A 13573-nucleotide genomic window follows, 5' to 3' on the forward strand; every position below is an offset into this window, starting at 1 on the left:
TGGCATTTCTTTAAACCAATCACAGTCGTCTTGGGCGGTGCTAAGCACCAGACGGAGCCACGGTGCCGCTGCAAAATAGCCTCGGGAGGGTAACTTGTTTTGGTGGAACGTTGTACGTTCAAAAGTTGTTTTAGTCGCGCAACAGAAAAAAATGGGGATTTTTACTCATAAAAGTCAGTTTACTAGTCATGGGAATATTTCTCAGCATAACCAGAATAAACAGGTTTTCAATTGTCTTGTGGCTCTGAAAGAGCTTAGTTAAGTCTGAGAAAATTTCCCCTGATGATGTCATCAGGGTCATCGCAACTCAGGCTAAAAAAAAACTACAAATTCATAACAGAACATCGGTTTACAAAACTGGGCTTTTTTTTACCAGGCAGAAATGGTCTGATGAAAAAAAAGAGTATTGGTTGCATTGTGGTAAAGGTAGGATCCAGTGTTTTGGGATTTGATATTAGGGACTAAAAGTCTCTGCTTCAGCTGCTTTGAATTTTAACATTCATTCATTAAAGCTGCACAACTTGATTATTTTTTTAGGCTTAAGGAACTAGCTGCAAAGACATATGCATATAATCACCTTTTTAAAGTTGTTTAGCCACCGGTTGTTCACACATCCAGCAGGCACGGTGTAACCTTAGCAAAAAATGGGAGTCGTGTTTCTTGCCACCCACCACGTTCTAAGGCCAATATTTACTCTTCTTCTACTGTGGCTGTTTTGGTCTCTATCTAATCTATCTGCCTTTTTAGCTGCTAAATGTTCCTCTGTGTTCACCAGCTGGCTGTCCACTGTGTCTGTCGGCGGTTTGGTGCTGAGCAAGTAGAGTGCAATCAGTTTATTAGAGCTTTTTGCTGAAAACAGCTGTCTGCTGCCAACAAAAAGGGGGAAACCAAAAGGGTCGTAAAACCAAAACAATGAGCTAAAAAAAAGGTTCAAACACTCCGTAGAGCTGAGGGGAAACTGCAGAGTTGGGTGATAATTCACTGGGGGTTTGACTATGAGTGGCTCTTTTCACACTACACATTGTTTATATAAAAATATTGATAAATGCTGCTTTATGCTATTGCAAGTCCCCAAACTTGAAAATGTAATACTAAATCATTTATGTAACCCTTTAAAGGTCTCTTTTTGTCATTTGTTTTGTCAGATATACAGCACACTATGGTCCTGATGCATCAAGCTCTGTTGCCTCATGTTGTGAACATCCCCTGAACAAATGAATAAACCTGAGAGATCCCATGTGGGCTGGCTGCATCATCATATTCTGATGTACAGCTCTGTCCTGCTATCCACATCTTTTCCTACAATCCTGCAATGTCCCACACATCCACCTGTCGTTCCCCAGACTGCTTGGCCTGATAACTGGGATGCATACTGTAACAGTTTGTACATAGTGTTCCCCCTCTACAGAGTTGGCAGTGGGCTAGTAGAGATGGTTGTAGGCACTACAAGGAAACCTTCCTCTTTGGAGGTAAACTTTGTGACCCTGTTCATGTTCTGTAAGACCGATAGCTTTCTATGAGAGGGGCTGAAGCCAAAGCCTCTGGGGAAGTCCTATTTTTAGTCAGTCTCTCATTGTCAGCAGTCACCAATTAATCAGCAAAGAGAAGAGTAATGGGACAGATAAAGTGCAAAATGACCCCCCCCCCCCCCCCGCCAACCCCCCCCATCCAAACCTCAGTGTGTGCCACTGCCCGTCTTTGGCTGTGTTGTTACCCCGATACTGTGATGTCACTCCCTCCTTGTCCCTGGCCTCGTCTGTCTCTGTCTGTCTGCTGTGCTCCAATGAGGCTCAGTTCTTTTTGAAAAAAGAGAAAAGTCTCTTGTCCCGGTCGGAGATGCGATGAGCTCGTCTGGAGGACTGACCGCCATGGGCCCTGGACGACCCTGGCAGGGAGGTAGGGGCCGAGCGCCACTCGTCCTGGTACTTGTCCATCAACTGCTGGTCAATCACTCTGTGCATATCATCCTAAAGCCATGGGCACAGACGTGGATGAGAGAAAGACAGGAGAGAAATGTTACACGGGTGGGATGGTACAGGAAGTTCTAGGGAGATCGGAATCATTGATCAAGTTGCCTGTTAGGTATTGATTAGCGAACACCACAATCACCTTTCGTCCCTGGTAGCTCATTTGTTGTTTACTTAAAACTGCCTGGCCTCAGATTTGCAGTGTGATAATTTGATTAAAAACCTTTATTTAGGAATATGTGCAAAAAAGAAGCACAAAACTTAAATAATGGATATCTAAGAACTGTATTTATAACATTACTTCATACTGTGCCAAAGCACTTTACAATTTGCTTCTCATTCACCCATTTAAACTCTCTCTCACACACACACACACACACACACACACACACACACACACACACCGATGACAGCGAGCTACCATGCAAGGTGCTAGCCTGTTCAATGTGGACATGTGGGCAGGAGGAGCCAGGGATCAAACCTCCAACCAATTCAATTACATGAGCACAAACCAGTTACCAATTAATTTATTTGTAATAGCTTATAGAGGCCTAAGAAGGTAAAAAATATTCAGTAATTCACAAGAAAATGCAAGCATTAGAGCAAAGTCCACAAAAAACACACACAATTTTGTGTTGCAGAAATCTTTTTTTTCCGCTTTCCTATCCTGTTGGACAAAATACTTTGACTTATTCAATGAATGGTTGTTAGTAGCTCCTGAGAGATAACGCCACCAGGGGGCAATGACAAGTTGCTATAGTAAATCAGGTTGGCAACAATTGTGATGTGAGACTAAAAACGTGTACTTCGAATATGAAAACACACTTTTTTAATGTTGTTTTTTTTTTTTTTTTTACTTTGGATGCCACCTAATATCACTTAGCAGTAGCATTACTATAACTAAATGCCACCCTAGTTTTTGGTGTCTGTGTTCTCAACTCTCAACAGGTAAGCTGACCAGTGGACCAATCTCCTAAAACCCTTTAGGGAATACAGATGTATGGAGAGAGGAGACAGAGGCAGGTGGAGAGAGAGAGAGAGAGAGAGAGAGAGAGAGAGAGAGAGAGAGAGAGGGAGGGTGGTGTGTTTGGATGGTTCTCTGTGGTGGTGAATGGGTTCAGAGAGAAAGGGAGCTGGGATGGGCGTCTCTCCTGAGTCAGGTAACCTTGGCATGGAATGGCTCAGCATGGCATAGTTGGGTTTAGTGCAGGGTGAAACGGCGAGATGGCGCGACTCAGGCTCACCTCTAAGGCAGGAGGGGGGGGGGGTACCACAGGGGAGAAAGGGTGGTACGGAAGCTGAGAAAGGCCACTAGATCAGAAACCACAAGAGCCAAACAGTAAAGAGCCCTGAGGAGGCAAACTGTGGGCAGGGAGAAGAGAGAGGAAAGAGCTGCTAGTTACAGATGAGGGAGGGGAGGTAGGGAACACACACATACACACACACACACACACACACACACACACACACACACACACACACACACACACTCAGGATACATATCGTCGCTGTTGGGCAGAAACTTTGTATCTACGTATTTAGTCATTACAATTTTTTTGAATGTTATTGGTCACCCTTTACATCTGTCTGTGGGTTTTACAAATATTTAAACAGTGACAAGGCGGGCGCCTGGGCAGCTCACCTGGTAGAGCAGGCACCCATATGCAGAGGCCCAGTCCTCAACGCAGTGGATCAGGGTTCGAGTCCGACCTGCGGCCATTTGCTGCATGTCTTCCCCTTCTCTCTCTCCCCCCTTTCCTGTCCATAGCTATCCTCTCTATTAAAGGCTAAAATGCCCAAAAAACTATAAAAAATAAATAAAACTGTGACAAGGCAATTTTGCCTGACTTTGTCTGAGGTAAATAGCTCAATACCATTTTTTCAAATTAGCCTTTTTTTTTATTTCCTGAAAAATGACGGCTTTGGACATACAATGTTTTCGACCGACAGCGACGATATGTAATATGATTCCTTATGGACACTCATTAAAGACAAGCAACTAACATGCACCCTCTGAAGTTAGTGTACTTTATGTGCACAGATTCTATAAGTGTTAAAATAATAATCACAAGTTACGGGGAAGGGAAGGAAAATGGACAAACTGTTCTAGTAGTTAGTGTAATTTCATTTACAGTACATTCATATACATTATATAATAGTCTGCTTACTAATTTCATCTCAAATTGGATGAACAAAAATAATCCAAAAACTACATTTACAGAACAGCTTTATTTATGTAATAACCTTTAAATAGTTGTTTCAAAATGCTACAAAAGGACAATTGGGATTTTACTAATATTATCGCTTGTGACCTTTGACCCACCTGCCAAGCCTCCAGCTGCTGCGACAGGTTGAGCTTCTGCTGGATGGCGTCCAGGAGCTGGCTATTCAGAGACATGATGTCTATTTTACACTTGGCCAGCTCCATCTCCACTGCTTTCTTCCTACAGGACACACACACACACACACAGAGCAACTAGTGACATCCTACTATGGTGATGAATGTAAAATAACTCTTTAAAGGAAGAGTTCGAAGTATTGTCAAACAAAACAAAGTCTAGCTTGCCCCTCCCCCTCCCTTCTGCGCACTAACCCGCACCCGCACGGGGAAACAGCTAGCCTTATGGTAGTCTCGCTTTACCAGACCATCCACACGCTGCGGAGCGGAGGAGGGTCTGGCTACTCCATATAGCATTCCTGGATGGGAGAAAAACGTGCTCTGGTTTATTGGCATTTCTTTAAAAAAATCACAATCGTCATGGGCGGTGCAACGCTCCGCACGTAGCCGCTGCAAAGTAGTCGTGCGAGAGACAACTCAGATTGGACAGATAGTCTAGCTAGCTATCTCAATTTACCCTGCAGAGATCTGAGGAACAGTTACTATAGTCCTCATTAATCCACCGGAGTTTAAAATTGCAACACAAAGAAAGCAAAAGGAAACGACATCAGTGAAAATACATGCATCTGGCGGAATTTCCTGTGGCACCGGAGCAATGTGGAACGTCAAGGATATAGACCAGCCTTATGGTAACAAATTCCGCCTACCAGCACCTCTGAAGCTGCCTACACATGATCCGCAGTAAAACCGCTTTGTGCTGGCCGTTCCATTGTTTTCCTATGGAGAGAGCAGTGTCGCCCAACTATGCGGAGCGCTACCCTTGGCGTCGCGCACCGCTCAGAATTGCCGCCATACTCTGCACTCAAAGTTCAAATTATTTCAACTTTGACCTCGTTGCTGCTGACCTTTCAAGGCGCAACCAATTCCAGAAGCAGTGATGATACATGCACTGCGCTTTGCCTCTCTGCTCTGCGCCCTACCTTGCAGTTTTACCGCCGATCATGTGTAGGCGGCTTGAGGCCAGTAATTAACACATCATGGTTACAGCTTCATGGTGACGACAAGACTCCAGGAAGTCACTGCTCCCAGCCGAGCAATTGTCCGGCACATAACCCCAGCTGCACATTTTAAACTCCACGGCTCTCAAAATGTTCAGAGCATGGGCCTGGAGAGCAACAGAGCCTGGACCACTGCTAAGCGTCGGGCGGCGGAGAGGAAGTGGATCCATCTTTTAAAAACCATAAACCCTACGGATCTAAATGAAAAATACTGAAATGGATCCACTTCTCTTTTTAATCTAAGTTTTACAGGGTATTTTTAGAAATACTTTCCTCCCACTGCTCTGGTCTCCTCTCTCCTTAGGTTTTATCTGGACCTCCTCTGTAGCGCATCATACCCAACCTTTTAACCCCCCTGCATGCTTTATTTTCTTTTCCTTGTTTTTCCTTCATTTTCTATTTTATATGACATTTTTTATTGCTTTAATCCATATTTATGATTAATAATAACTGTATTTGTTGTAATATTTCCATTTTTATGTCTTTTATAGCATGCTTCTCAGATTGTATTATTCTTTCCTTTCGGGGGTTAATTTCTACCTGCAGAGGGGGGTCCTACCTAATATGTTAATGTTTTTACGTTTTTTAAATAAATATTTTAAAGATACCTTGCCTTGCAATTGGTTGTCCTTTATAATTTTTATTCTGCCTTATCTATATTTTTATATTTTATTATTATTATTATGTTAATAATTTGATTGTGCTTCTTTCTTTTAATATTTATTATTATTATTACAAATTGAATTACTTGCCTTAAGATTTTAACATGATAATACACATGCCATTGGTTTTATGCATTTTACTAACAGTGTGGTTTTATTCTATGATGTATTTTAAATTGTTTATAGTTATTTATTGTGTGGCACTTTTTACTTACTTTTAAACACAGCACTTATTACTAATTTTTAATGGTATGTGTATATCTTTTTAACCTCAAGGGCAAGTAATTCAGACAGTGTTTTAGACCCTTTAAATGTTTTTATTTTAATTTTTGAGGTTAAATGATATGTCTTTAATATTGGGATAGAATTTCTTTTTAATTGCCATTTATTTACATAACTCTCTCTCTCTCTCTCTCTCTCTCATATATATATATATATATATATATATTTTAATTATTTATTTTGTAATGTGTCTAGGAGAGAGACCAGGGCAGGTGTGGAGGTGACCTTTTATTTAAAGTTTTAATCTTCCGCTGTCCGTCCTGTCCAGTGGTTTTTTTAACCTGCTTTTAATATCTGGCCTTCTTTTAAACAGCTTTTATCTAACCGAACCCGGCTTTTTAAGGAGGTTTGTAAGTGTTTTTCACACCAGTGGTCCCCTTGTGCCCGTGCCCCTCGCAGCGCCCATCCTGAGCATTGCATTTTAACCCAACCCTAACCCTAACCATAACCATAACCATTGCCTAATCCTAGTGCCTTCCAGGCAGCGCTGTTATCGAAAGTCAATCTTAAAATTTGATGGATGTTTACAACAACAATTCAGGTAATAATATATCATTTAATTTTCATTTTGCCTTTGTTTCCTCTTCTAAATAAGTTTGATTAACCTAGAGGTTTGTTTCAATTAAAGCCCATCTGATTCAGTCTTCATTCCTCTTGTTTTTTGCCCCGTCAAACGTTTAAGGGATGTAACCATATCCCCAGATCTCAGCAATGAACTTATTGAGTACAATGTTAATATTACAAATAGGAACATAGCCAAACTATAAACACAAGACCCAAGTTGAGAATGATCCTTTAAACTTGACATTATATTGATGAAGAAAGTTTAGTTGCCTGTGAAAATCTACATATGCGCATATGTGATGTGATCCTACTTGGTTATGGCGTCGTCTCTGTCTCTGATAGCAGTCTGGAGCTGCTCGCTGGGTTCTCGGACTTCAGCCATCGTCCTCATTCGCTCGTTGTCCTCCCGGAGAGAGCACATCTCTACAGAGAGCAGCGCCATCTGCAGGTCACACGACGGAGAATGACACAGATGTGTGAGACGCAGGCCTCATAAATTCAAGATTGCATCCAGTCTCTGAACTCATGTGTGAGACTGATGTTCAGTTATCCAGTCCACCAGGAGAACAGCTGACCCATGTGTGTGTGCGTGTGTGTGTGTGTGTGTGTGTGTGTGTGTGTGTGTGTGTGCGTGCGTGTGTGTGCGTGTGTGTGTGTGCGCGCGTGTGCGTATGTGCGTGCGTGTGTGGAGCTTCTTCTGTGTAAATTACGTAAGATGGCACTTTAAACCCACAGGAGAAAGTGAGCTGTCCTGGCAGAAAGAAGACAAGGTTAAAGCAATGTGCTACTTTACAAACAACATACATCAAATTCACAGTGGCACACAAACTGGTGAGCAGTGGTGGAAGAAGTACTCAGATCCTTTACTTTACTAAAAGTACTAATACCACACTGTAAAAATACTCTGTTACAAGTAAAAGTCCTGCATTGAAAATGTTATTTTAGTAAAAGTCAGGAAAATGTACTTAAAGTAAAAAAGTAATTGCAGAAAAATCCTCACATTTTAGAAACTGGAAACGATCCAAACAGTTCTATGTTTAATGGTTTAATCATTTCAGCTGGAATTGTAGGCCGTTATATTGTTGGCTAGTTTCATTTTTAATACAACATCGTATTTTATAAACTACATGTGTTTTGTGTGCAAAAGTCTTAACTTGTAAAGTAACCAGTAACTAAAGCTGTCTGATTAATGTAGTGGAGTAAAAAGTACTATATTTTTCTTTGAGATGTAGCGGAGTAGAAGTAGACATTCAAGTAAAGGACAAAGTAACTCAATACTAGTACTTAAGTACCGTACTTGAGTAAATGTACTTAGTTACATTCCACCACTGCTGGTGAGGACTACATCTGCGGCACTATGTTGTCTAAATGTTATTCCTATACATAAGTAGAGCAGCAAAGATAACGATTCATTGATTAGTTGTCAACTATTAAAATAATCGCCAACTATTTTGATTCAATTAATCGGTTGGAGGTATTTTTGTTATGAAAAAAAAAAGCTTCTTAAATGTGAATATTTTCTAGTTTCTTCACTCCACTACATTTTCCACCATTTTCTGACACTTCATAGATCAAACAACTAATCTATTAATCAAGAAAATAATCGACAGGTTAATCGAAAAATGAAAATAATCATTAGTTGCAGCCCTAGACATAAGCACTCCTTAATTTAATGCTTAAGTTATTCAGCCAAGAAAGACTGGATGTGATCTGTGTCTGTGTATCAACTGTCTGGGCATCAGCGTGAAGATGTCTGCCTTCTACTCACACTTTGACCAATTTATGTATCACCTCATCTCTTATGTTAAATTGATGCGCACATACATGGCATGTATACATGTGATCCCATGTGCAGTTATGTTACTGATGCCGGTACCTGATTGTGCAGCTGCAGCACCTTGTCTTCAGTGCTGCGTGTTTTGTCCTGCTCAGCTTCGTACAGATCTCTGACTTCCCTCAGCTCCTCTCCTAGCTTCCTCGTCTGCTCCTCCAGAGCCTCCTCATCACTGCGCGGCGAGCCCTTTCAACGATAACACAACACACACCACTTCACAACACACACTCACTGCATGTATGTATGTATGTATATCTATATGTGCTGTTACCACCCACATGTTATTATTGAAAATATGCCCACAGAGGCTCCATCGTGTCAAAGTATTATTGAGTTAGCTGTCTTTAAAATATCTTTGTTTCATCAGCAACTTTGCAACAGGGGTTATCTCTTTTGGTAACACTTTATTTTACAGGTCCCAGAGGGTCCTTATTACTTTCAAGAAAGGAATTGATATGTGTAGATTTCTTTTTAAGTTGATGCGTAAAGAAGTGTTATTTTAAAGCTTCCTGTTTTAATCTTCATTTTTTTTTAATCTTTATCTAACAGGACAGGGTGTACAGCAGCAGTTCAGCATGTGAGTGTGTTATGAATGTGCGGTGTCAAATCACACCATCATTCCATCTAGAGAATGTGTGACGTGCACCAACAACACCAAAACAAATTCCTTGTATGTGTTAAAAAAACGTACTTGGCAATAAAACCCTTTCTGATTCTGATTCTGAAAATAGTATGACTTTATTAGACCAAATCTAGTGATTACTGTGAGAATCAGAAATAACAACCCCTATAGTTGAAGTGACATAAGCATCACTATAAGTGGCTTTAACACCACCTGTTATAATGTATCTGAATAATCTAAACCGGGGGTGTCAAACTCATTTTAGTTCATGGGCCACATACATCCCAATTTGATGTTAAGTAGGCTGGAGCAGTAAAACTATTGCATAATAACCAATAAATAATAACACCTCCACATGTGTCCCTTTCTTAGGGGGCTTTCACACCTAAAAGTCCGAACCAAGGTCCAGACCAAGGTTCATGTTTTTGCAAATCCGGTAAGTTTTGGTTTCACACTGCAGTTATGCAAGCGCACTAAAGATCTATACGTGACAAAACTATGTCCAGCCGTCATCACATACGTGAGCTGCGTCTCCAGATACTTATAATTGATTGGTTTGTAGACGGGCTTCCCCGTCCTCACTGTGTGAGATTTTTCAACTGACTGCTGCTCTCCCCTACTGCCGCGCCTCTTTTTGTTTTGTTGCGATGTTGAGAAGCAAGACACGGGAACTTTCTTTCTGGAGCATTTATTCAGAGGATTAAAAAAGGATTAAAAAACATGATAGACTCTTCAGAAGAGGTAATTATCTTCAGTCGAGCTTCTGCGCGGGAAAGTCACCGGACGACACAATCTTCTGAACATAGCCATACTGACAAATACAGAGAGAGTTTTGTGGAGCTGATAGTCTTAAGGCCCTGACACAACAACCCGACGGCCGACCATTGGCAGAAAAGGCAGTCGGACTGACCAGACCAAAAAGTGCCTTGGAACACACCGAAGCGACGCTGACTTGAGCGTACGTTCTGCAGGCGGTACTAATCTGTATTGTCGCCCAAAAAATGAAAACCGGAAATGACGAACGCGTAACGTGGGTCTGGCTTCTCCAGCCGACAATCTCTTTGGGATTACGATCTCGTATTTTACAAAAATAGTTCACTGAAACGTGTTTCTGAAAACATTTTAAGCGAGAAATAGGCCATGCAGTTGCTGAATCTGTCTTCATTTCAGATCGACAAAGGTCAGTTTAAAAGATTTTCGTCAGATTTTGAGAGGCGTTCGTCAGGCCGCTCGTTATTTCCGGGCTAGCACTACACCAATCAGATTGGTCATTGAGTCCGACTGCCCGCCCTCCTATTCAACATGTCAAATCGGCCAAAATGAAGGCCGACGGCCCTCCGACGGACGACGGCATGGAACACACCGAACAGACTCGAGTCACCGACCTCTCCAGACTGTCCGACGGCTGATTATCGGGTTGATGTGTCAGTGCCTTTAATTAGCTTGGTAGCAACTCATTTGGCAATGGCTTGAATGTAACGGCCATTTATGAATATCAAAAAGTTACGCACTAAAGCCTTAATGAACAATCTATTTACAAAACAGTTTTGAGCCCGAGATATCATCTAAGAAAAATATGCCAACAATATGTCTCAGCTTTCAACTGTATTCTGGTCAGGATGGAAAAGGAAATGAGTCTAATAGTGGTGCCAAATATTACATTCCTTGAGCACCGAAAGGTGCTGTGAACACACCAAGAACACTGGCTTCCAGTTTACCTCTGGGAAGAACTCCAGTACATTCCATTCCAATCCAGTATGGTCCATTTCTTCTTAGAAAACCTGCCACTCTATTTCCACTATTCTCCTAATTGACAAAGACATTTCCCTCCACCGGTTCCTGCATTAACAGTAGCCTACGCTTGACGTTGTTTAGCCTGTAGGTAAGCACGTGGGATCTATAATAGTGTTTCAACATAGGACCAGCTACTCTTATTAGGACAGTACGACCCCCAGTTGAAAAATGGCAATATTGAAATTAAATGACAAGGGTACAAGCAGCCAAAATGGGTTTCCTCAGGAGGGTGGAAGGGAGGAACTCGGAGTAGAGCCGCTGCTCTTTGCGTTGAAAGGAGCAAGTTGAGATGGTTTGGGCATCTACTAAGGATGCCCCCTGGGCGCCTCCCTAGGGAGGTGTTCCAGGGATGTTTGGTGTTTTAAGCCCCCAACGTCATCTTCCAGGCAGCTGCATGGAAGGCACTAGGGTTAGGCAAGGGTTAAGATTAAGGTTAAGGTTAGGGTTAGGTTCCTTGAAGTTGACGGTCGCAGCGCTGCCTTGAAGTCGACGGTGGGGGCTTAAAACACCATTGAGCTGTTCCAGGCACGTCCAGCTGGGAGAAGTACGTGGGGAAGACCCAGGACTAGGTGGAGGGATTATATCTCCACCCTGGCTTTGGAATGCCTCGGGATCCCCCAGTCAGAGCTGGCTAATGTGGCTCTGCAAATTCTACACTTGACTTGAAACCCCTGATCTAAATAGTGCTAACTTGTTATCCTTTGCTCCTTTTAGTATCCGTCTGCAATCCTACAGCATTGAAATTATTCTAAAAAAACAAAGGTAAAACTTGCTCACTGTATACCTGTCAATTTAATTTACCAAACAAGCAGAACTGAGCTGCACTGAGACCGAATATACAGCCCTTTTACTATTGTAATATTTCCTACAGTGTAATACCAAATGATGTACTTATTCCAGGGAAATTATTAGGAATTTACTAGAGCCCTAAAACGAGGCTTTACTTTTGACAGTGCTGACTAGTTGCCAGTGTGTTGTTCATTACCGTGGACTCGTTGCCATCCAGCAGATTCTGTGTGAGCCTCCGTAGCTCTAGCAGGCTGGTGTGGATGCTCCCAGTAGGCACATCCTTGGCTGAGGACGTCTCAGAGGACTCGTCCATGGAAGAGTCAGTGGACAGCGCCGAATCTGTGACGTCATTTCCCCGGAGATGGGAGCAGAGCGAGCGAACTTCACAGTAGGCCTCCCATAGCTGAAGACGCAGCTAAACGGACGAGCAGGGGGAAGAGTGTTTAGAAAAGCACAGCAAAGTATTTGACAGTAGTTTTAGAGGTCTTTTCAATTAAATACAATCCTGCAGTAACCAGAGCCGGATTAAATGGAAAGATTACACTTGGCATACTGCCACCTCCAAATGGATACTTTGTTATTTGGAATAAACAAGATTACTTTTGAACTGCCACATGATTATTATGCAAATGTATTTATATAGGTACGTTTGTATTTTAATGCATCTAATTTAGGCTTATTTAAAGGGCCTGAGAGAAACTTTTGTAAAGACCCTCTTTGTCGTTTTTCCCCCACTTTGCTGCACCCGAAAGCATCCCAGAAAAGTAGTAGTGTAATCGTTATGGCTAGCTAATATACATAACCGATATAACAAATGTTCCTGCAACTGAGTGAACGTTTTTTACTTTACTGTATTTGTTTTTTAAAACAATATAATACTATAAGTTTAAATAAAGTGTTATATATATATATAAGTAAGAAATAAGTAGGGGGAAATGCAACGCTACCAAGCCACGGCTGAGCGACGCACGTCGCTGCGATGTGTTATATTTTTTGAGAGATGCACATCAGGCTACTGTGTAGGCAGTGTTGGGGAGTAATGGAATACATGTACCGGCGTTACGTATTCAGAATACAAATTATGAGTAACTGTATTCCGTTACAGTTACAATTTAAATAGTTGGTATTTAGAATACAGTAACATTGTTGAAATCAATGGATTACATGACGATACTTCTCTGTTTCACGGGTTTATTCACTCTCGCAACTCCATGCATTTCCCAGAAGCCCCAATATGAAAACGAAAAAATGAGCTATTTGCGTGATCATTGATAGAGGTAAAGATGGAGCCGGAACCGGCACAACAGAGCCAGGGCAGGAATGCATTTCTATCTTGGAAATTCAAACAGCATTTCACATTAAAGAAAGAGAAGAGAGAACTATAACTGCAGTGCAACTTCTGCTTGCCAGCAACCAACTTCCTTTCAGCGTCCAAATTACTCCACCTCCAACCTGAAGAAGCATCTTAAAGTAAGGTATTTTTAGCCAAGGGTAGTCGTCTGCTGTAGTTTTACTGGTCACCTTGCTATTTTATAGTTGACGTGCGACTTTACATTCTCCTACATGCTGATTTACTAGCCCCAGAGCCATTGAAAGACTAGCCCCGTTTGACATGTTAGCTAACATTAGCTAAAATTAGCTCATGGTAGCTTAGACTGCGGTT

General features: G+C 41.8%; 1 protein-coding gene across 1 annotated transcript in view; it reads right to left on the reverse strand.

Annotated features, from left to right (window-relative positions):
• Positions 1–1688: 1688 nt before the first annotated feature.
• bicdl1 (BICD family like cargo adaptor 1) overlaps positions 1689–13573 on the reverse strand; it is a 28888-nt gene continuing 17003 nt past the window's right edge. Inside the window, exons 7-11 of the mRNA XM_078249678.1 lie at positions 12107–12325; positions 8748–8891; positions 7183–7313; positions 4291–4411; positions 1689–1967 (exon numbers count right to left, since the gene is read on the reverse strand). Coding sequence (XP_078105804.1) covers positions 1791–1967; positions 4291–4411; positions 7183–7313; positions 8748–8891; positions 12107–12325 — 792 coding nt within the window. The 3' untranslated portion in view covers positions 1689–1790. The remainder of the gene's footprint in view (positions 1968–4290; positions 4412–7182; positions 7314–8747; positions 8892–12106; positions 12326–13573) is intronic.

The sequence above is a fragment of the Sander vitreus genome, chromosome 5 (genome assembly GCF_031162955.1).
Source record: "Sander vitreus isolate 19-12246 chromosome 5, sanVit1, whole genome shotgun sequence".
NCBI classification, from domain to species: domain Eukaryota; kingdom Metazoa; phylum Chordata; class Actinopteri; order Perciformes; family Percidae; genus Sander; species Sander vitreus.